This window comes from Osmerus eperlanus, chromosome 28 (genome assembly GCF_963692335.1).
Source record: "Osmerus eperlanus chromosome 28, fOsmEpe2.1, whole genome shotgun sequence".
NCBI classification, from domain to species: domain Eukaryota; kingdom Metazoa; phylum Chordata; class Actinopteri; order Osmeriformes; family Osmeridae; genus Osmerus; species Osmerus eperlanus.
In genome coordinates, this window is record NC_085045.1 from 2357478 (window position 1) to 2381784 (window position 24307).

The window sequence follows — 24307 nt, forward strand, 5'->3', positions numbered from 1 at the left end:
GGGAACACAGTGTTTGTGTACACAAGTAGGGCTAGGTGTGTGTGTGAGTGTAAATGTGTGTTGTGTGTGTGAGTTTGAACGTGTTTGTGTGTGTGAGAGTGAGTGACAGTATGCGTGTGTGTGTCAGTGTGTCTGTGTGTGTGTGTGTGTGTGAGAGTGACAGTATGTGTGTGTGTGTGTGTGTGTGTCAGTGTGTGTGTGTGAATGTGTGTGTGAGTTTGAACGTGTGTGTGTGTGAGAGTGAGTGACAGTATGCGCGTGTGTGTGTGTGTCAGTGTGTGTGTGTGTGTGTGAATGTGTGTGTGTGTGTGTGTGAATGTGTGTGTGAGTGTGAGTTTGAACGTGTGTGTGTGTGAGAGTGAGTGACAGTATGCGTGTGTGTGTGTGTGTGTGTCAGTGTGTGTGTGTGTGTGAGAGTGAGTGACAGTATGCGTGTGTGTGTGTGTGAGTGACAGTATGCATGTGTGTGTGTGTCAGTGTGTGTGTGAGTGTGTGTGTGTGTGAGAGTGAGTGACAGTATGCGTGTGTGTGTCAGTGTGAGTGTGTGTGTGTGTTGTGAATGTGTGTGTGTCAGTGTGTGTGTCTGTGTGTGTGTGTGAGTGTGTGTGTCAGTGTGTGTGTGTGTGAGTGTGTGTGTGAGTACCTCCGCTCGTGCACCCGTCGTAGGTGGAGTCGTTGAGGCTGGCGATGGGGTATCCAGGAGGCATCATCAGCTGCCCCTCAGGAGAAGAGTAGGCCACCAAACCATCTATGATGGAGGGAGGGAGGGAGGGAGGGGGGGAGGGGGGGAGGGGGGAGGGAGAAGCAGAGAAATGGGGCAGAGTGAGGTTGAGGTTTTGCGTTTGTAAACATTCCTTGTTTGGCTGATGTGAGTTTGTGATGCGTCATCAATCTTAACCTGTGTGTGGTCACCGCCCCCAGGCCAGCCTGCTTGTCACAACAACACTCCCACTGGTGCACAGATATTTACTGTGTGTGTGTGTCTGCATTTGAATGTGTTTGTGGGAGGCTGAAGGAGAGTTCATTTATGTGTGAGTGAGTTTGTGGTTTGTGTGAAAGGGGGAGATAAGGGAGTCAGATGTGGCTGAGCGGTGAGGGAGTCGGGCTAGTAATCTGAAGGTTGCCAGTTCGATTCCCTGCCGTGCCAAAATGACATTGTGTCCTTGGGCAAGGCACTTCACCCTACTTGCCTCGGGGGGGTATGTCCCTGTACTTACTGTAAGTCGCTCTGGATAAGAGCGTCTGCTAAATGACAAAATGTAAATCTAGATAAATGAGTGTGTGGGTGTGTGTGAGTTTATGCGAAGGGGAGGGGGGTTGAATGAGTGCGTGTGTGTGTGTGTGTGTGTGTGTGTGAGAGAGAGAGAGTGTGTGTGTGTGTGTGTGTGTGTGTGAGAGAGAGTGTGTGTGTGTGTCTCACCATGCCAGGGGCAGCCGTACAGCTCCACCCTCATGCAGACGGTTGTTGGCACCTTGGTGAAGGGCACCAGGCGTAGGAAGCGGGTGATGATGGGAGGGTGGAGGTCTTTGATGACCGAGGCGTACGTGTTGGCATTGGCCTCCACCACCTGGAGAAGAAGACCACGCCCGGCTGAGTGTGTGACACACGCAACACACACTACACACACTCTACACACACTCTACACACACTCTACACACTCACACACTACACATATCTTGAGCACACTGTCATGGATACCATCTTCCCTGACCTTGGACCTTCTGACCTCTGACCCCAGCTCAGCTGTTCAGGGTTGTGAGGCTAGAGGTCAGGACCAGGTCAACAGCTAAGCTCAGACTGGGGCTTCGTAGTCACAGCAACATGAGTGACCTGCTGACTGCAGCGGAACAGGAGTGCAGGCCTTCTCAGCCCTTATCGGGAGAGAGCAGAGTCGCTCTACCAGTGCAGACTGTTTACACTGGATCTCTGTGGAGTCTGGAGTAAAGGCCAGGCCTGACAGGAAGTGAGTTCAAGGCAGTGAGGTCATATCCTCTCGATAGGCCCAGCCGAACGCCAAAACGTCAACAGAACCTCCCCCGTCGCCCCTCCACCCCATTCTTCACCTTCCGGCTCATTCTCTCCATCTCTGCGCTTCTCTCACTCATTTCCGTCCTTTCATTCTTCCAGCCTTCCTTTTCCCCCCTTTCGCTCAATCCCCCTGGGCGCCCTGCCCTCCTCCCCTTCCTCCCTCCTCCTATAACCCCCCCTTCCCCCTCATCCACCCCCCCCCCCCTTACCCTGTTGCCCAGGCGATTCCTCCAGGAGTGCCAGATCAGTCCGTCCCTGCTGTAGTTGAGACGGTACCAGCGGGCGAACTCTTCGCCCGTTCGGCGTGCGTAGCGGCCCTGGGTGGCCACTACCGTCAGGAAGGTGAGCCTACCCAGGTCCACCTGCAGGTAGTGGGTGTCGGAGGGCTGGAGGAGGTCTGCCGGGCACCACGCCCCGTTCCCGTCCTCACGGTTCAGTCTGGGGGAGGGGGGGGGGGGGAGGGGAAAGGGAGAGACAGAGAAGGAGAGAGAGAACATGAGAGATGTGAGATGAAGGATTGGTGTCTTTATATCTGACTTCGGGCTAGGCGATAAAAAAAAAAAAACGATTTATCGAAGTAATGACTTCCCTCAATAAAGATATCGTAACATTAATTCATTTTCAATAATATCAATAGTGTCGATAGAGAATAATTAGGAACAGCAGTCTATTTATTTCTGTGATGCAGCAGGAAGTTGCGGAGAAATGGTAGCCTAGTCTCACTAAAATATACTGAGCACCTCAAGTGGAGTAGCTAATGTTAACCGCGGAAAATGAGTCTTATTGCCGAAAACAGTGGCAGCGATAGCCATGGCGAGGGAGCAACTTCCAATGAAGAAATTATTGATAAAAAGGGTATTATTTGGAAATGGTTTGGCTTTTTGAAATCCGACAAAGAGCAGAGCAATGTTCGGTGCAAATTGTGTAGTAAACAAACAGGTGGCTATCAAATCTGGTAATACGACAAACCTTTTTTACCACCTGAAGCAAAATCACTCGTTGGAACATGCAGAAAGTGTTAGTTTGCGCCAAGGTATTGATAAAAGCAAGGTTTTAAAAAGCTTAAGTTACTTGACCCCAGGTACGTGCTCCCTGGCCGCAAACATTTCTCTCACACCGCGCTGCCTAAACTTTATGCCGAGTGTAGGGAAGAAGTTGAGGAAGAGACTTATTTTGCTACTACTACGGATCTGTAGTCTATCGTCTTAATTATCGTTATTGAATGGAAATATAAATATCTATATTGAAAATTTTTTACCCATATCGCCCAGCCCTAATCTGACTAGTCACACTCATGACACAGATACTGCACCTTTTACACACACTCCTAACGTTAGAATGTGTGAAGAATGTGCGTGTGCAGACCATGGTGTGTGTGTGTGTGTGCGTGTGCATTCACATACCTGGCATACTGTGGTCCAGTGGTCTCATGCCATTGCCTGGAGGCAGTGATGTCATTGTCTGTGATCCTGCCGTCCTCCATGCCAAGGGGGTAGCGGCAGTGAGCTGCAACACACACACACACACACACACACACACACACACACACACACACAGAGTGGTCAACGTGGAGTCAGGGCAGTGTCACAGTGATCAAGACAAACTGAACACACCACATACAGATGTGGAATTTATCACATACATGAAGACACAGGGGACCAAATAGTGTGTGTGTGTGTGCGTGTAGTCCTGTAACAGGCGCTCACCTGGGTCAATCTGTCCATGGGCTGGAGTTGGCAGAGCCAGCAGGAGAAAGAAGAGCATGATGGGAGGTGGATGACTGGAGACAGGCAGGCCCTCGCTACATCTCTGCAGGGGTGGAGGGATGGAGGGGTGGAGGGATGGAGGGGAGGAGGGATGGAGGGGAGGAGGAGAGAAGGGATGGAGGGGTGGAGGGATGGAGGGATGGAGGAGAGGAGAGATGTAGGAGAGGAGGGATGGAGGGGTGGAGGAGAGGAGGGATGGAGGAGAGGAGGGATGGAGGAGAGGAGGGATGGAGGGGAGGAGGGATGGAGGAGAGGAGGGATGGAGGGGTGGAGGGGTGGAGGGATGGAGGGGTGGAGGGGTGGAGGGGAGGAGGGATGGAGGAGAGGAGGGATGGAGGAGAGGAGGGGTGGAGGGATGGAGGGATGGGTACAGAAGGAAGAGAGTTTTATCTTTCCACTGACAACAACATACCATGCATCCCCTTCTCTAGCGAGCAAAGTCACGGTGCTCGAGACATACAGGAGGAAAACCAGCTAGAGAGGAGAGCTGATGGAGCCACAGTGTGTGTGTGTGTGTGTGTGTGTGTGTAACAGGCCCAGTCAGCCACAGCTGGACAGCAGGAGAAGCCATCAGACTGGATCCAGGATCCGCTCATCGAAAGTGAGTTAGAGGCATCACTGTTTCCCTGACAGACCAGATCTTCTTTCTCTTTGTAAAAACCTTCGTTCTTCCTCCTCTCATCCCCAAACACATCCCAACTCTTTCCTCCATCCTCTACTCCCTCTCTCTCTCTTTCCCCAATTCTGTCGTTTTTCTTTGTTTATCCCTCTCCTTTATGTCCCCTCTCGCCCTCTCTCTCTCTCTCTCCTCCCCCTCTCTCTCTCTCTCTCTCTCTCTCTCTCTCTAAGGAGCTTGTCAGAGCTCTGGTTCTTTAAAGCTCCCAAGAGTCTGCCTGGCCGCTTGCCTGGCTGGAGGCCCGAGAAGAGCCTGGAGGCTCGCCAGAGAGCTGTGCCTATGAAACACCACCGCTGACTGGCTGAGCTGCAGGAGCATGCAGGCCCTCTCTGGGGCCTGGAAATCCAGCAGTAAATGGTGGCTGGACGTTAGCCCAACCTTCTCTAGGAAACATCCTCTGATATAAGCTCGGGTCTGTGGCCGCTCGATAAACAAACAACAGTTTACAGAGCAATTGTGAGTCAACGCTCTTAACTAAGTTTGCAACAAAAACAAACGTGGTTGACGTATTCGAGAGGTTGAGTCATCTGCCGTGTTGTTGGTCCAGGCTGTCCAGCTGAACGGATCTGGACACAAACACATGCTCACGCACAGAGACGAGACCTTATATAAGCCTGGAACAGGGGAAGAGCTGGGAGCTGCTCCTTGCTCACATCTGCTTACGACTGGAATATGTCCCCATGCTTTCCTTCTCTCTGACTCTCTCTCTCTTTATCTATCTATCTATCTCTCTCTCCTCTTCCTCTCTTTCTCCCCCCTCTCTTTTTTCCTCTTCCTTTCTATCTGTCTGTATTCCTCTCTCTCTCCCCCTCCCTCTCTCTCCCCCTCCCTCCCCCTCAGTTTCCCCTCTGCTGTTTTCCACCCGTTGCTTTAGAGCATTGCTCAGTTCTTCTGTTGATGTCGTGGTCATGGAGCACAGAGAGGAGCGAGTACAGAGAGGGAGAGAGAGGGAGAGAGGGCGAGGAGGGGAACAGCTGACGAGAGGGAGGGAGAGAGGAGGAGAGGAGGGGAAACGATGGAAAGAAAGTAAGGCCGGCAGGAAGACAAAAGGCAGAGAAAAGGAAGTGTGTGCGAGGAAGGGAGCACCACAGCTGGTTTATGTAATCCTTGGCTCAAGCCGAGGCCTGTTCTCAGGGCTGCTTGGAGATTCCTGAATCCTTGCTCATCTTTCTAGGGGTTTGGTCACATGACCAGCCTGGGAGCTACAGGGGCCTCTCTCACTTCTTCAATCTCTCTTTTATCACTCGCCCTCTCTGCAGCCGATGACTCTCTCTCTCTTTTATCACTCGCCCTCTCTGCAGCCGACGACTCTCTCTCTCTTTCAATCACACTCGCACTCTGCAAGCGATAACTCTCTCTGCAGACAGCCGCGCTCGCTCTCCTTTCCCCCACTCTTTTTCAGAGGGAGAGGCAAGCATAACGCAAACACACCCTACCCACAAGAAGCAGAGAGAGAGAGAGAGAGAGAGAGAGAGAGAGAGGGGAGGGGGAGAGAGAGGGAGAGAAGTTAAACAGCTACAAGGCACCCCTCTCCCTCCCCCTACCTCCTCGAACCCTACATCACCAGACCAAACAGCCAAAACCTTCAGCATTCCAAACATTCAGTGCAGCCAACCCAGATCCTATTCTATCTCCTCTCTCTCTCTCCCTCCTTCTCTGTCTCTCTCCCTCCTTTTCTCTCTCCCTCTTTCAACAGACAGGAGCCAGCATGCCCTTTGTTGCTTCAAGGTGAATGGAGCTGGAGTTCCCTGAGAACAGGACAGTGCAGAGAACAGAGAAGCAGAGCAGGATAACAGAGTAGAACAGCGTTCAAAAGAGCAGAACCGAGCAGAACCGAACAGAACCTAGCAGAACCAAGCAGAACCGAGCAGAACCGAGCAGAACAGAGTACTAAAAAGCAGAACGGGGGACAACAGATTTAGAACAGAGTACAACAGAGGAGACCAGGGCAGTCTGGAGTCCGTGCCGGCCAACTCAGACAGCACCGCGACAGAACCAGCAGCCAGACCCAGGCTGTGTGACCAGCAGCCAGACCCAGGCTGTGTGACCAGCAGCCAGACCCAGGCTGTGTGACCAGCAGCCAGACCCAGGCTGTGTGACCAGCAGGCAGCTGGCCGGCTACAGAGGCAACGACAACCATCGGATTACGCAACACGATAAACAATATCCAACGCTAAGCACTCTCGGAAGAGCTGGCGAGCAACCAAGACACACACACACTCGCACATAAACACACACACACAGAGCGAGCCAGTACGAACAGTCAGTTTGAAATGACATAACTTTCGATGGGGTTCTCTGTCATTAGAAAATGCCAATGTAGCAAGCTCACCTCTTGTGCTATCACACTTGAGAAACATTCACTTATTACTCATACACAGATAACACACAACATCTGGTAATACGTCAAAACACCTGTGTGGTTATATTACAAGGGTCTGTTACAGAAGAGATCAAATAGAATACATGTTTGTACAATAAAGCTCAAATACAAAACATATTTACAGTAGAGCCCAGACAGAACTCCTATATTTTACAGTAGAGCCCAGCCCCAAACAGAACACCTGTTGGGTACAACGGAATTCCAAATAGAAACCCCTGCGGGCTCCAATAGAACCCCGTTAGAACACCTGTGATTCCAACAGAGTGCCAGTGCTTTTGAAGTAGCAGTAGCCTGCAGGGCTGAGAGGCAGAGGAGAGGCATGTGTGACCGGGGGCAGGGGGAGGGCTGGGGTACAGCCCTGTCACCGTCACACCAGCAGACTCCTCACGTCAGGTCATCTCTCCTCCTCTCCTACACGCAGGCTTTCAGAGGCTGTGTCTGAGATCCTGTTGTAGCACTGTCTTCGTAACAGACACTTTCAAACTGTCACCAAACTGTTTAGGATGTGGCTCTTGATATATGAAGCTGTTTTTGTTTTTTTGGGCTGTACCGTGTAGTATGGTAGATGTTGCACTCTGCCTGCTAAAATACAGAAAGTTTCTTGACTCTGACCACGGATATGCTATTAGAACCATGCAAAACTTAAGCTTCTGTTATTTCTATATGCATTTGAATGTCGCTTTGAAAAAAAGGCATCTGCTAATAGAATAAATAGTAACTGTTGTCTGTCTCCGAGCCTTCCCTATGACATAGCATAATAATTTAACTACATAGTGTCAATTATAATGAGCTTTTTAAACAAATAGTTGTTTTAAAGCTGGTGTACTTGTGAGGGTTAACAAGGAGAACCCAAAATTCTACGCAAAATTGAATGAAATCTGAGGAAGTCAGCTGTCCTTAGAACAAAGGCGCATGGATACTCATGCCAACTCTTGTTATTTTCAGCCAATCACAGGCTCCTTAGAGAGCAACCATGCTTTGCTGGTTGTTGTGGTGACAAAGTTTAGGCCTTAGACTTATTGCTGAGTCATTCAAGACCCAAAATAATGACCGACTTCTGAGGTGTTTAAATGGCAACATTAAGAATGCTATCCCACTATAGGCTACCACACTGTTTAATTCCTGTCGTTAGTCACTGTCAACTGGTGTCATTACTATAGGGCAACACAGAACGGTGTATAATTACTGTAGTGTAGCTGCAGTTTAGCAAGCGACTTGTGTAGAGTAACTGCTGTGGGGTTCTACTAGTCTGTGACAAGTAGCTTGGCTTCACCTTTCTGACACCCAGCAGTGTTGAGGATCACATTCTGGCCTGGGCAGCTATTTACACACACACAAACACACACACACAGACACACAAGAATCTGGAGTCATCTTACAGCAGGTCACCCAGAAGGATAAGAACAGTGGACGAACTTCTGGATAGCTAGCACACAATCTGGAAGGGGAAAAACTAAAATTATACATAAAATTACAGTTTTATACTGTGGTTCTTGTAGACACACATACCGGCCCGTGCGACACACGCGCTCCAACATAGGAAGATAAGTGACAAACAAAAACATACACACAGACATTATAGAACTTCATCTCAACAATACTGAAACATGATTAGAGCGCGCTTCCTGCGCAATGATTCTGGAACATTATACTGTATGATAGGAGATTACAGATGTTCTTCAGTCCCCGCGGCCTTTTGCCGTTTTACCATTAAACTGAAAACACTTTCTGTTCCCAATGCCCGCAGGCGGTATTAGAAACAGTTTTGATGCTTGTTAGTCTTGAGATTTCAACTACTCCATAAAGGGAGATGGTTTACGAAAAATACAATAACAATGTCCGTTGCAAACAGATGTTTGAACGGGTGTTTTCAAATAACGTTTGTCCTGCTAAGAAGTATATAATGACTTCAAACACACAGCAAGTGTGATAGACACAACCTACATCTTAATTCTTGCCATCGATATCAGAGAAAAGTAACAGGTCTCCGTACAGAACGCTGCGTAAAATTTACTGGCGTCGAGCCTCATTTGCAACAAAGAGGCCAACAAAAACAACGATGGGGTAACTTTGTCTGTTCCTGGTAACTTTGGGCTTGTTTCTTAACACCGACAATATTTTCAATTTACCTGGTTTCTGTCCTTATCGAGTTCTCGACAACAGCTTATGTCCGTCTGAGATGTCTTCGAAGAAACAGATCGATCAAAATTCCCGGATCATTATCGTAAAAAGAACAGTTTCTCGGTCTATCACAATGCATCGGAGTAACTGCACACTCAAGGAAAAAACTTTCAATGTATTTTTTTTACATCACATCCCGCTTCCGGTCGGTAGAGGGGTTGGAGAAAGGGGCGCAAGCTTCACGCTCGCTCTGCATCGGACAGGCAAGGCACGCATGAGATGCGCAGAGCGCTTTTCAAAGAGTCTGAAATGCGTAATGACTTATCACAATATAATGTTGATTATTGATAACCTTATGATATTATTTCATGTAATGAAACTCTCTGACAGATGTTTTCCAACACAAATCTCAGGCCACAACTGCAAGAACCTAAATCATGATCAACTTTTGTAAGAGACACTGGGCACACTTTAGCCAAATGCTGACTGTTAACAGTCTGTAGGGAGGTAGAGAGCAACAGACAAGCTGGGCTTGGTCTAACTGTCCTGAGTGTTCAGGGCAGTGAGGGCGCTGTGGTGCACGTCCCAGCAGAGTACAACCAAGTCTGCTGCTCAGCCATGATCCTCCAACTCCCGAAGACTCTCCCAGTCTAGGATGGAGAGAAAGGTTGTCTCTAGGCTATATGTAGGAGGGTGGTTGGTGTTGGTGGTGGTGGAGGAGGAGGGGGTGAAGCCAGGCAAGGCCAGATTAGTACCCCAAAGGGCCCCTGGGCACTGATGCTCATGCACAATCATGATACTTGTTTTTGTAAACAACTTTTATTTGATTCTAATTGGTTAATCATCAAGATCGAGGGCCAAGCAAGACTTGTGTTTGTTGCCTAGTGACTGTTTTTATGTAGCCCCCCCCAAAAAACACTTATCAGGGAAGAAGAGGCCCCTCTATTCCCAAGGGCCCCTGGGCACGTGATCAGGGAAGGCCCCTCTATGCCCAAGGGCCCCTGGGCACGTGCCCAGATTGCCCATATGGTAGATCCGGCCTTGAAGCCAGGCACAGGTCTGTCGTCAGTGCCTTATCCCCAGTCACTGCCCGGTCACACACTTGGTACTGGACCAACTGGAGCCAACCTCTCTCCTCTCTCCTCTCTCCTCTCTCCTCTCTCCTCTCTCCTCTCTCCTCTCTCCTCTCTCCTCTCTCCTCTCTCCTCTCTCCTCTCTCCTCTCTCCTCTCTCCTCTCTCTTCTCCCTTCTCCCTTCTCCCTTCTCCCCTCTCCCCTCTCCCCTCTCCCCTCTCCCCTCTCCCCTCTCCCCTCTCCCCTCTCCCCTCTCCCCTCTCTCCTCTCTCCTCCTCTCCCCTCTCCTCCTCTCTCCTCCTCTCACCTCTCCCCCTCTCACCTCTCTCCTCTCTCCTCACACCTCCTGGGCCCCCTGTTCTCAGCCTGTGCTACTGCAGGTTGACCAGCAGAGAGCATCCGAGCGCCACAGCGAGACATCGCCGCTCCTCTGAGGCCGCTCCCCTCGGACCTGTGCCAGGGGGGCATGTCTCTATGGAGCCACCAGATCTAGCTGGTTATTTTCCACTTCCTGTACTCTGATTTCCGTTTTGCGGTAACAAGATCTGGGGTCTCCCCTAATGATGCAAGCGGAGAAGGACGATATATTTATTTTCTTCCTCCGAACAATGATTCAGGGCCTTTGATTTCTCTATGTTTACGTCTTGGCCGGAGCTTTCAAAGAATATTTCCCTCTCGAGGGGAGGAAGATAGAGACAGATAAACCAGTTGATGTTACAGATATCGTTGTGTTTTGCTCTTCAGTTTCACTTCCTTCCTTCCCTCACGTGACCTCATCTTGGGTTTCATCTAAGCTCCCCCTAACTGACGCACAGCACTGACCATCTCTCATAAACACCACTCCAACCAACAATCTCCGCTGACACACCGAGTGGGTGGTATTTATACTGGTGAGTGGGTTTAACCAATGGAACTGGGTTACCCCGGGGTGGGCCTGATGCCAGGTCAGAAGAGGCCCATGCCAGCACATGACAGGGGGGCACCGCGTTGGAATAACCCCCTCCTCCCTTCAGTTGGAGCTCATCTGTGGAAAAACAATCATCCTCGGAGAGATGATAGAGAGATGATATAGAAATTGAAACATTGCGCCTTGTTCAAGACATCCGACATCTTTACAGACCTCAGGTTCATTATTTAAGAAAAATACTGTTGCGGCCTGAACTTTTAGATTAGCAGATAAAAATCCAATGTTGCTTTGTAATGACAACACAACTGAAGCCTTTTGACCCTGAGCACTGAAGGAGTTACACAACCCTAACATTTCTGACAGGACAAATCCAGATGACCTGGGCTGGGGAGAAGTTCCACCCTGTACACAACGCTCGGTCATCATGGTATGACATCGTCTTGAGACGATTACGGACTCTCCAGGCGTGTCTCATCCACCAAGCCTCTTCCTCTTTCTCCCCACATCCGCTCCTCCTCCCCTCCCTGGGCGAGGACGCATTCCGCTCATACCTGGCCGGCACACACCGGGCGCCTCACACACTCTTTCATCACTCACACCAGTTCACACCAGAAGGTTGTGCCGGTATGCAGACAGGGGAGAGGCATGAGAATTCACACAGCGATGCCGAGTCAGTCTGACTCTCCACAGAATCACCCTGGTCCAGACCCAGGAGGGTCTGAATCTAGCCCCTTCTAGCATAAGGGGCTGGGGGGAGGAGGGTGTGGCATGGGGTGGTGTGCGTGAGGCCTGCTGCAGGTCTGTGGTGTGTGGTATGTGTATATCTGTGTGTGGGCTTACACTGAGAACGGGTACAATGGACACGGTGGGCGGGTTTCGAACGGTTTCAGAGCAAGCTTTAATGTCAAGTCCCACTCAGGAGGTAAGAGGTGATCAAGGAAGTCACAATCCACAGTGGTAACTCATCTCACCAACAATTGCACTCCCAGGAATTAAGGAATTAAATGGCAATTATGCTGACACACCCTCATCACGGATTCCAACCCACTCACTTGTACAATCAAACGTGCCTATCATACTTCACATGCCTTCAACATACCTTTAACACACAGTCCACATGACCACCCATGAGTCCCATTCACCCGATGAGTTCACTGGTGAAAGGGTATGTCTTAATGATCCATGAGTACCATTGTGACTAAATTCCTCTTCTATTGTGTAAACAGCACCCCAGGAAGCTGCTTTGTAATGACACACAAACACACACACACGTGCACACACACAAACGCACACCTACACGCCATTTTTCTTCACATTTTTAAATGGAAATGAACGAGAACACAAACACACACACACACATGCACGCACCCCATCCCCAGTGCACGTCGACACACCTAATATCCAACTCCCAGACAGGTAAGCGTGTCTCCTTTGTATCTCTATCTTTGCCGTTTAACCTCATTCCCTACTCCTCCCTGCCTTCCAGCCCCCTCCCAATCCCTCCCGCTCTCTTTGTCTTCCTTTAGTTGTGTCTCTCCTTGCCTCGCTGCCTCCTTTCTCGCCTCCCTCCTCCTCGCCTCCCTCCTCCTCTATCCAGTTTCGGTAGGAGCAGACCAGTCTGGATCTAGTGCCTTCCAGTCTGTGAGTCACCCTGGAAGAATGACTTCTGGTTTGGATGGGTGGGGGAAAGAGAGCAGAGCTGTTTGGAGGAGGGGAGAGAGAGGAGGGCTGCTGGGAGGAGGGGAGAGAGAGGAGGGCTGCTGGGAGGAGGGGAGAGAGAGGAGGGCTGCTGGGAGGAGGGGAGAGGAGGACTGCTGGAAGGAGGGGAGAGAGAGGAGGGCTGCTGGGAGGAGGGGAGAGGAGGACTGCTGGAAGGAGGGGAGAGAGAGCAGAGCTGTTTGGAGGAGGGGAGAGAGAGGAGGGCTGCTGGGAGGAGGGGAGAGGAGGACTGCTGGAAGGAGGGGAGAGAGAGCAGAGCTGTTTGGAGGAGGGGAGAGAGAGGAGGGCTGCTGGGAGGAGGGGAGAGAGAGGAGGGCTGCTGGGAGGAGGGGAGAGAGAGGAGGGCTGCTGGGAGGAGAGGAGAGGAGGGCTGCTGGGAGGAGGGGAGAGAGAGGAGGGCTGCTGGGAGGAGGGGAGAGGAGGACTGCTGGAAGGAGGGGAGAGAGAGGAGGGCTGCTGGAAGGAGGGGAGAGAGAGCAGAGCTGTTTGGAGGAGGGGAGAGAGAGGAGGGCTGCTGGGAGGAGGGGAGAGAGAGGAGGGCTGCTGGGAGGAGGGGAGAGAGAGGAGGGCTGCTGGGAGGAGGGGAGAGAGAGGAGGGCTGCTGGGAGGAGGGGAGAGAGAGGAGGGCTGCTGGGAGGAGGGGAGAGAGAGGAGGGCTGCTGGGAGGAGGGGAGAGAGAGGAGGGCTGCTGGGAGGAGGGGAGAGGAGGGCTGCTGGGAGGAGGGGAGAGGAGGGCTGCTGGGAGGAGGGGAGAGAGAGGAGGGCTGGAAGGAGGGGAGAGGAGGACTGCTGGGAGGAGGGGAGAGGAGGACTGCTGGAAGGAGGGGAGAGAGAGCAGAGCTGTTTGGAGGAGGGGAGAGAGAGCAGAGCTGTTTGGAGGAGGGGAGAGAGAGGAGGACTGCTGGGAGGAGGGGAGAGAGAGGAGGGCTGCTGGGAGGAGGGGAGAGAGAGGAGGGCTGCTGGAAGGAGGGGAGAGAGAGGAGGAGGCGGGCCCGCGATTTCAAGAGAGGAAGAAGCTAAGCTGTGAGTTTCCGTCTTTGTGTAAGCCCTGGGCGTGCGAAGTCCGCGTGGCTCACCACAGCTTCCTGCGACCAGCAGGGCCTGTCAGAGCAGTGATGTCACTGCTTTCAGCCTTGTTTGTGTGATTTCACACATGCTCACACACACACATGCCCACACAGTCACCGTGTGGGCATCGACAGCTGATTGGGCCGCCCTGTTCTGTTAACTTAGAATGACCCTGGTTTTATCTGTGTTGACCCTGTTTTCCATTCTGCCACTAAACACACAGCTCTGCTGTGTTTGAGAGAGTGCCTCCCTCTATGTGTAGGGGAAGCACAGGGAGACAGAGATGAACACAGGTAGGCAGCTGTGTAATGACACGACTGAACTGAGGACCCAAACTCATGACACACACAGACACAAGTCTGGTTGTGTGCCAAACTTTTATTGAGAAAAGAGAGGATGCTTGAAGTGGGGTAGCTGGTGGATGGTGGAATCTGACTGTCAAAGCGAATTGCGAAAGATGATGAGCTAATTGGTAGTTCAACTTAAATGGATGTGTGATGTCACAGAATTCAAATGACTCAGTGATGTCAACCAGTGATGTCAGAGGCAGGAACTGTCATCCATTTACATTACATTTAGTCATTTAGCAGACGCTCTTATCCAGAGCAACTTACAGTATGTACAGGGACATTCCCCCGAGGCAGGTAGGGTGAAGTGCCTTGCCCACGGACACAACTTCATTTTGCACGGCTGGGAATCGAACCGGCAACCTTCTGATTACTATCCCGATTCCCTAACCGCTCAGCCACCTTACTCTCTCAGCCATAACAGTGTTGTCTGTGGACTGTGTTGCAGCTAATTCTGAAGATGAGAAATGTCATGGAACATCAATAAAAAGACCGTGAAATCAACACCCAAGCATCTTCCCCTCTCCAGAAAAGTCAGGAACCAGCCTTAAGTGACATGGGAGAAATCCAAGATTTCTGGTGTGTTTCTCTTAATCAAACCAGTAGATCAGTCATTATTTGTTTGTGTATTCTATCTCATTATTCACTACCATTAATATCCTTGAAGTTACACTGTTCTTGCGCAGATGGACAACAATTTCAATCGTTTCATCAATCAATCAGTCAGTGATTATGATGATAGTGGACCATCTACTGTCAACTGTCTGTTCTCCACATCCCTGCTATATGTGCTTGTGGTCCCGACAGTGAACGATGAAGAATTACCTAACAGAATCTTACTTATAATGAGGAGTTATGAGTTATTATAGGAATAATGTTAAATGACCAAATTTCCTGTGTCAGGGAATTATTTTATAACATAAATTGTATTTTCTTAGGTTCAATCACCTCCCATGGTTCAATCAGCAGGCAAACAACAGGAATTCTTTTACATATGTACATATATTTATTTAATAAAATAACAGTTTTTAGAACACAATAAATAAATAGCAAATAAAATAAATAACTAAATATGATATTCTTCATTTGACAAACTAAACATTTGTATCAATGTCAAGTAGTAAACCTATGTTTTAACAAGTAGTGTTTGTTCAAAGTTTTTCTAGTCTAATGTCAAGTCTTCAGCTCCTAGCCTACTAGTGCGGTTAACTTCTTGTTCTACAGTACATTTGTAACAAAAAAACAAAGTCAATTCAAGTGTTTATGTTTCATCTATTCAAGTTTTAGTCCATGGCAAGGATCATCTGTCAGTCAGTCCTTCAAGTAGCCCAGGAGGACGAGTCTTCTCAGTGAAAGACAGTCACCCAGAGAGCGAGCTTCTTGGTCTCCGCGGCAGCGCCCGGAAGAGCTCGCTCACTCCTTCTCGACATAAGTCCCGGTCGGTCTTCAGTGCCCATAGCTGGGCCTTGTTGCTCTGGTTTCCTTCACTGCTCGCCGCCCAGTCTGTGGTACACCGCCGGGTAGAGGAGGGCAACGACGTAGCCATTCCTGGTGCTCTGGTCGTGCTTGAGGTTTAACACGGCCTCTTGCGAGGGACAGGTTGTGTTCACCAGGAGACTTTCAGATTGGCTTTCGCTCTCATGTTGACAGTTGGCTTTCAGTTGCCGAATATGCTCCTCCGCTGACTGGAAAGCCAGCACCTGGTACTGCGTAAAAGGCGCCTCTTCAAAGGCAGCCTCGGCAGCGGGGCTTTCGGTTGCGACCGCTGTCTCCACACACGGCTCCTCGGTGTAGATCTGCAGGAACACCACCAGACACAGAGCCAGCAGCCATCGCTTGGCTGGGCTCTTCTCCGCCGGGGGAAGGTACTTGCGGACCTTGGCAGGGTACATCACCCTCATGTTCCTCTTCCGCGGCCGGAGAAACGAGCTGGTATGCTGGGTCTGATCCGGAATCCGCTCGAAAGTGAAAATTTCGGGCTCTCTGCTCCGGAGCATTGTTCTGTTAGGAAACTGCTCTTGGTTTAAATTACCTTTCGACATTGTCAGTGTCAGGCTGTTTGATCGTGAATACATGTTTGTTTCTAAGTTTCTCTTGTGAGTTGTTCGTAAAATGACTTTCGGTGCGCAGGTTTATATCTAGTTTAAGGTTTTTAAAGTTACGCCCATATAGTTGGCCACTCCCTGAATGTTAGCCAAAGCTCTCGAATTGCTCAAGTGGGAAAAGTACATAAAAAATTGTATTATCTTAAGTCAATTGGAGCCACGGGTGTTGTCACTTTCTTATTCCAGCTACGTTATATCTTCACCCCGTGCGAGATGATGAATTCAGTTTTATTTTTAATAAGTTTGAGAATGTTCATAATGTGATAGATGATGAACAATAATGAAAACATAAAAAAATATGTATGTCAATTTTCAGACCTTAAAGATATTTTATTATCTACCGTGCAACATTAATGTCATGTGTCAGTTTTTTTGTCAAAAAACTCTTAAATGCTACTGTCGGCAACGCGGCTGTTGAAAATCGGTATTTGGGACGAACTTGACGTAGGAATTGCAGTAAAACCTGTGTCTACCTGTCATGGAAAATTACTTTTGAGCCCAACGAGCAAGCCCATCGGGGTTTCATTTGGGAACAACAAACCTTAAAAGTATTCACTGAATTGATCATGTGCAAGGATCAATCCAATGGTTATGATTATGATGATGATAAGGTAGTCTCCGCAGATTGGCTTGGCTGACTGTTTAAAGGCAGTAGTGTCTGAGGCATCAGTGAGGACCTTGTGTGGCTACAGCTCAGGGCCCAGAAAAGGTGCACCCTCCTGCGGGCCAGGTAACCTTCTCTCCTGTCAGCTTAGCTACTTCCCTTTGTGTCAGTCAGGACTGACAGGGGAAAATGTGTGATGCAAATTGTGCATTTAGAAAATACACAAAACATTTTGACACACTCAATGAGACACAGTCAGGGAGTTACAATGCAGAATGGAGATTCCTCTCTCTCCATTATTAGTATCACTTCTGCTGTCGTCGGTGGTAGCGAAAACCCTGGGGGTTCAGCAAAAATAGTCAATGATCTTTCTAGCACGTACTCCATATGCTGAGATGACTCGGCATACAGACTAGGGCATGTATATGGCCCTGTCAGCCTGGCACATGGCCACATGGTACTTCACTTATAAGTTATCACCATGCAGAAACTGGCAGAGCATGTTGGAGGTCAACGATCCATGCGGTTATTTCACCTTGATTACCACATTCAGTTTTCAGTTTCAGGAAGTCAGTTAGAGTTTACATAGTCTCTGGTGATAAATTATTGGTCTCTGTTGACTGGGCATGATAATCGTTAGCAAGAATTCCCTCTGGGAGGTGTATTCCCGCCAGGCGGAAGGTTGGAGGTGTTTATTCGGAACCATGCCTTGCACTCTCTAAACGTGTGTCACCTTCCTAAGATTAGACAGAGAGGAACAAACCTGTTCTGCACACACACAGGAGGGGTGGGAACTATGTGTGTCAGACGTTCAGATGTCTGGTTGGCAGAAACTCGCAACACACACCCGGACGTGAGAATGTCAACTGTACATTTATCACCGAGTGTTAGAGAGAGGCAGGTTAAGGCCTCTTCTGTACAGTGTTGCCTAAATATGGGAAAACGCCACCACTGCCAACTGCGTCCCCCACCCTCTCTCCCTCTCTCCCTCTCTCCCTCTCTCCCTCTCTCCCTCTCTCCCTCTCTCCCTCTCTCCCTCTCTCCCCTCCCCTCCCCTCCCGGCTTGTGTTCAGTGTTCTGGAACGGTGTGAAGGCCCGCCAGCCTCCATCTTGGGTTCCCATGTTTGGTTGGCTCCTCTCACAGCCTCCCTGTCAGTCTGAGTGAGTTGTAACTCCATCCTAAACCCAGTTCCAGGTTCACAGATGAACCACTGGTGGGAAGTTTCTCTGGGCTATTAGTGGCAGTCCGTCTGAGAGGATGTGATGTGTGTGTGTGTCAGTCCAGCCCCTGGTTTCATTGACCCTTGTAGCCAGTGTCAACAGGGAGGCTTTTACGGGCAGGACCAATCCCCTCTCTGCCAGGAAGCCTGAGGGGGGAGCAGAGGCGCAGAATGGTGTGTGTGTGTGTGTGTGTAGGGGGGTGCGGTGGAGGTTATGATGTGTGAATGTGGGTCATTGTTGTGAGATAATAAGTGTATGTGTTGATGAGGGGGTGTGGCCCTGTGCCTCTCTGAAGTGACCACAGTACGTGCAGCTCTGCAGTGTCCAGTCCCCTGCTGCAGTACCCCCCCCTCCCCCTCCCCCTCCCCCCCCACCACTCCGTTTAGCGTCCAGGCCATGGCTGAGCTGGCCAAATACAACACACACAGGGGAAAGTATAAATCTGTTAGGATTATGAGTAGCATGTCTACTCTTCCAGTTTACGTCATCATGGCAAATGAGTCCAGAGATGACTGGAACTCTCACAGAGCTGTTGTCATAGGATCCTCACTCACATTCAGACACCATTGTAGAGCCCTCACAGCTCCATTCACAAGCAGACGGGTTCTGTGTCTACCATAATCCCACATGAAAGGATCAGGGTCAGAGTTCTGTCACTTAATCTGGCTTGAGGGGTCACCGATTTCAAAACAAAGGGGCGGCATGAAAAACTACTGTTTGTGAGGTGTTTGTTGTGAAAGGCGGCTTTGACAGGGCTTTTGAGTGATTGACATCACAGAGGTGGCCATACTTAGCCTGTGCTTTTTCTAGGTATCATGGTTATTTATAGTTTGCTTGAACTTGACCTCTGGCTGGGATTTCGCTTGTGACCTTCTGAGAACAATAGAGAGATCAGTCGAGAGTATCGCTGAGTAGAGACACTCACAGGAATGACGCCCTGATGCTGTTTCCTTTAAAGGAAGCTGAAAAAGATGATTTATGTGCGCACATACCACACAGGTACTCCAGAGTCATACCAGAGGTACATTACCTGTGGTATGTCATCCTGAAGCTGAAAGACTTTGGCCTTGGGAACCCAACACCAGGGTGACGCAGACCTCTTTGCTGCCACGGTTGATTGATAGCTCCCTATTTTGATCGGGCTGCGTTTAATGTCGAGAGGCGGTGATCCTTTGTCAGGGGAGTCTGTCACTATGGAGATGCAAATACAGCTGATGTTTAAATACGTGACTGTGTGAGGGATGAGGTGGCCGAGAGTGCAGGACCAAACACCTGCTCTGAGGCTGACAAACCCACACACACACAGACACACACACAGACTCTCTATTGTAGACGCACAAGGACATGGTGACGTACAACGTGACACAAGCAGAGAGTCTGATAAAGAATCGTGTCATCAAATGTGTGACAAAGTTTCACAGTTAAAAGAAGTAGCATTGTGAATGCCAGGAACTTTTAGGCATTCTCTGGTTTACTTGGGTCGGTTGTGTGTGTCTGTGTGACACAGTGTCAGTGTGAGAAGCAGGTGTTCACACTGATGTGACAGAGACAGTGGATGAAACACACCTTCAGAAATACCTTTCTCAACAGAGTGAGGGGACATGGGAAACACCTCTCTGCATTCCTGCTTCTCTGTAAACTTGTTCTCCCGTGTCTGCCTGAGAAGGTTGGAGAGCGAGTTCTTTGTGTGTGGAAGTGTGTGTGTTTTCGTGTGATCTTGGTAAACTATCTTTGTGGAGACTTCTGATCTAATAATCGGAGTCAGGTGGCTGAGCGGTTACAGAAACTGGCTAATAATCAGAAGGTCGCTGGTTCGATTCCCGGCCGTGTTAAATGACGTTGTGTCCTTGGGCAAGGCACTTCACCCTACTTGCGTCGGGGGAATGTCCCTGTACTTACTTTAAGTCGCTCTGGATAAGAGCGTCTGCTAAATGACTAAATGTAATAATAACAGATTAAGTAGTGAACTGAGATATAATTCACCTCGTGGAGAGATATTCTTGGGGCCCACAACTTCAAATGCTATATTTAACCCTTGTGCTGCGACAACTTTACCCAATACAAAAACAAATAAAAAGCATTTTTGTTTAACCTTTACACTGTGGGGGGTGTGAGACAGCCCGACCGTTAAAAGAAAATGCTTCACTTTGTTTTTGTATGAGGTAAAGTTGTCGCAACACATGGGGGGGTCACAATGACTGAAGAGTCACATTGACCCAAAGATAACACAAGAGTTAAGAGGTTTTGGTGGGTTTAGAGTTAGGGTTAGTATTAGTGTTAGGGTTGGAATCACATTAAGGGTTAAGGTTAGGATCAGGGATAACATGGTTTTGAATGGGAGTGAATTATCAATCCTCACTTGGATAGCAAAACAAACCTGAGAGAGTGTGTGTGTGTGTGTGTGTGTTTGCGTGAAGTCAATCGAGACATTAAGATAATGACATCAGAAAATAAATCACATCAGAAATAAGACGGCAAATTATGATGATTTAATCAAGATTAGCAGACACACAACACAGAAACATTTCCCACCACAAAAAGTACACATTTCTATCATGGGTCTCTACGAGTCAGACGTGTCTTTAGTGTGTGTGTGGAATAACAGTCATGTGTGATAAGAGAGGGGCCCCATCTCCCCACTGACCAGCCGAGTGAAACACAACAGCTCTGACCAGCAAGGCTTCATCAGCGGCTTCATCAGCGTCACAGTGTTTCTGAGTCCACGCGTGCTCATACGCACACGCAACGGAGTTTCTGAGGCAGCCTCAGCCAGACACACACACACAGTGCTAGAGGTCCAGACGAGTGCTCACACACCGAGCTACCCGGCAACGGTGCGCTTGTGTTTTCTTTTTCTTCGTGGGCGGAAGAGAGGGATGCCTCTGACGCATGTGAGTCACTGGCGGATAGCTCTCTCTTTCTGTCTCCCTCCCCCTCCTTATCTTCCCTTTCTGCTCCTGAGCCGACAGCCGCAAACATGCAGAGCTGATTGGCTGACGGAGAGAGGGGGATCGGGTTACCTTAGACTGGGAACATCTGGCTCCCGCACAGCTCTCAACCAATCAGAACCCGTCTCTGTCTGGCTCACGCACGACTCTGAACCAATCAGAACCCGTCTCTGTGTGTTTCAGCTTTCCTGTCAGCTTGGTGTTGCTGCGGTTACCGGCTGACAGGGTCTTTAGTTGTGTGCACCATGAAGGCTAAGCAGTCAGTCACGCCACCACACACTCCAGTTGGTCTGTTGTCTGCACCCGTAGCAGCCTCCAGGGCTTTTCCATGCTCGACCCACCCCAGGCCCCGGCCGTGCCCACGCAACCCTCTCCCTCCTGGGGCTGGGGTTGGTGGGACAGAGGGGGTCCGGTATGGAGCTCCAGAGGCCCACAGGCAGTCTCCTCGGTGTAGATCTGCAGGAAGAGGAGGGCGGAGAGGAGGACGAGCCAGCGGAGAGCGGAGTCTGGTTCCTCCCTGGGGAGGGGGCGTCTCACCAGGGGAGGGTAGAGGACCCTGAGGGAGCGACGGCCGCGTTGGCGGGGGGGTGGGGGGTGAGCGGTCCTGGGGAGGCAGAGGGCTGCGGGGGCCGTCAGGGGGTGGCTCCCAACACAAGACGGACTCTCGGAGGTGGAAGAGCACATAACGTCTGCTGGTCTCCTTTCTGGTCTCTCCTGGAACAACTTGCCTGGTTCTTCTCTTTGAGTTCTTCCAGTGTTTGTCCTCTTGTTGCTCACAGGCGTCAAAGCTTCTTCCTGGAACTAGATGTTTCAATCTGGATCTCTCGGTTTCTTCTGCTTGGATAAAACTCTCTCCTATCTATCTGTCTATCTGTCCATCTCTCTATCTTGATCGTTTAGATAACCTGGTTGTCTGTAAACTGTTGGATTCCTTCCTCCTTTAAATAGTTGAATGGGTGTGGCCTGCAGTCCTGCCGCCAAGTAGCCACGCCCTCCTGCAGGTTCTCACAAGCTATTTTTAGACTCAGAAACACCCCTTCACCTCTCCTGTCTCGTCCCAAACTGCCCCCTCACACTCCACCCTGCCGATCCCAGGGAACACCTGCAGAAGGTCCGTCTTGTACTGTAATTTGCACAAAACAGTATAAAGGTGTGGGTAGTCTTTTCTTGTGAACAAAGATGGAATAAAGAAATCTGAGCTCGATTGAACCATCATTGTTTTCTCCCCTCCGTCGTCACGCACAGTCCCTTGTTGCCCAGGTGATACTCAACTCTATGGAAGCCCCATGAAACTGACAAAAGGTGAATAGGTGTTTCTCTGAAAGACCCAGAGCAGAGGTCATATACCTGGGGTATTCTGGTGACAGTTTCAGGGTGTGTGTGTGTGTGTGTGTACGTGTGTGTATGTGTGTGTACGTGTAGGCCTCAGGGAGGTATAGGGAACCTGTGTTTTGCAATATGGTTTGATCTTCGTGCTCTGGTTGTCGAGGCGTTAGAACTATATGACTTTCTTCCTAGAATTTCATGACAGCTCGGCACCTCCCTGGGCTGTGACCACAGCACCCAGTTATGGAATGTTTTCTTGGGAATGCATAGAATCTATTTGGTCTGCTTCCTGATCTGCTTCTCACTGTCTGTCTCCCTTCACGGCACGCAACTCCAGGCAAGACTCTGACATGTTCGTTCCTCGGATTCTGTCTCAACAAATCTTCTCTCCTCTTTTAATGTTCTGCAATCAAATGCTCTTTCAAAGGCTGTTCAGTTGTGTTCTTTTAAATTTACATTTAGTCATTTAGCAGACGCTCTTATCCAGAGCGACTTACAGTAAGTACAGGGACATTCCCCCGAGGCAAGTAGGGTGAAGTTCCTTGCCCAAGGACACAACGTCATTTGGCACGGCCGGGAATCGAACCAGCAACCTTCTGATTACCAGCCCAATTCCCTAACCGCTCAGCCATTTGACTCCCTTTGACTCCGTATTGAGAGACTTGTTGCTCTTGTTGGTTAGTTGTAACGGTTTCAAATTCTTGTACTCACTGTGAAATATTTTATTGTTGATTGTTTTTTCTACAGGTACACTCTTGCACTCTTGTGGGGAGTTTCATGTTGTTCAATTGTAACTTGTTTAACTGCATGCTCTTATGGTTCTTCCCTTTGGCACTTATTTGGTTTTCCACAATGTATGCTTCATGTTTTGGCTGCTCGCAATGTTTGGGGCTATCTTGTTGTTATGATCAGTGACCTATGCTCTTTTATAAAGCTCTCTCTTGGAAGTCGCTTTGGATAAAAGCGTCTGCTAAATGCATAAATGTAAATGTAAATGCTGTTGATTTTCTCTCAGAGTGACCACATGATCCAAATGAACTGTAGACAGAGGCCCACAGTGAGGAGGGGGTCCAGGGCGGGGACCGACAAGGAGGGAGTGGGGTTTCAGGGAGTGTGGGGTTAGTGTTCAGACAAGTCTTCCTGGACCAAACGCTGAGAGCAGATGAAGAGGCCATGTGCTCCAAGAGCACACAGAGCGCTACTGCTTCTCACGTTCGGGACAAAGAGGTTTCACTGGGACTGATCAAACAGAGCGGAGAGCACATTTCTGTGCATCTGTGAATAGATGAACCCAAGTGTACTCAGTCGCGCACTATTAATAAGTTTGCTTCTTTTGTGTGACAATCTGTTTACTTATCCAGCCGGGCTTTGAATTGAAGTCTATTTGTGTCCTACATGCTGATAACCCTTGGTCCTCTCTTCTAACACTACATCCCAAGTTGACAGAGACATATTTCGGAGAAACAGACACTTAAGTGAGTGAAACTGCCGCTGTCAATCACTGATCTTAAACACAGAAACCAGGGGGCCACCCTAGCAACCACAGGATAAACCAGCAAAAACAAACTTTTTAACGGACAAACATTCTAGAACACTTCCCTGTCTGTCAGGTCATAAGGTCACATTTAACTGATGGTTTATATCCCCTGAAGGTGTTTGTGTGTGCGTGTGTGTCTGTGTGTGTGTGTGTGTGTATGTGTGTGTGTGTGTCTGGAGACAGACTTGCGTGACTGAGGTCTGGATATTGACTCTTAATTTAGTGTCTGACTTTGGCAAATGCAGGAATAATTAGCTATCATTAAGATTCGGTCTGGCATGCCGTCAGGGTGTGAGTGTCTGCGTATTTTTAAAGGTGAGTGTGTGTTTGTGTGTGTACAGTATTTGATCCTCCACATGCATGATTGAAAGCTACCTCAGGCGAGACTGGTGTTAAGAGATTCTTCATCTCCAACCTCTCTCTGACCCTCAAACAGACCCTCCAGCGCTGTCAGATCCTGGGCGAACTCCTACCTCC

The 24307-nt window shown here is 49.5% G+C and overlaps 2 protein-coding genes across 2 annotated transcripts in view; both read right to left on the reverse strand.

The window, feature by feature from the left end:
* The window catches only part of ddr2l (discoidin domain receptor family, member 2, like), a 15118-nt gene extending 5917 nt beyond the window's left edge, over nt 1-9201 (reverse strand). Inside the window, exons 1-6 of the mRNA XM_062454066.1 lie at nt 8984-9201; nt 3736-3838; nt 3433-3535; nt 2239-2467; nt 1421-1568; nt 658-748 (exon numbers count right to left, since the gene is read on the reverse strand). Of these exons, the coding sequence (XP_062310050.1) occupies nt 658-748; nt 1421-1568; nt 2239-2467; nt 3433-3535; nt 3736-3793 (629 nt within the window). The 5' untranslated portion in view covers nt 3794-3838; nt 8984-9201. The remainder of the gene's footprint in view (nt 1-657; nt 749-1420; nt 1569-2238; nt 2468-3432; nt 3536-3735; nt 3839-8983) is intronic.
* Nucleotides 9202-15072: 5871 nt separating this feature from the next.
* Nucleotides 15073-16210, reverse strand: ier3 (immediate early response 3). Its single transcript, XM_062454829.1, has one exon. It carries the CDS (start codon nt 16162-16164, stop codon nt 15574-15576), a length of 591 nt encoding a protein of 196 aa, XP_062310813.1. The 5' UTR covers nt 16165-16210; the 3' UTR covers nt 15073-15573.
* Nucleotides 16211-24307: the final 8097 nt, after the last annotated feature.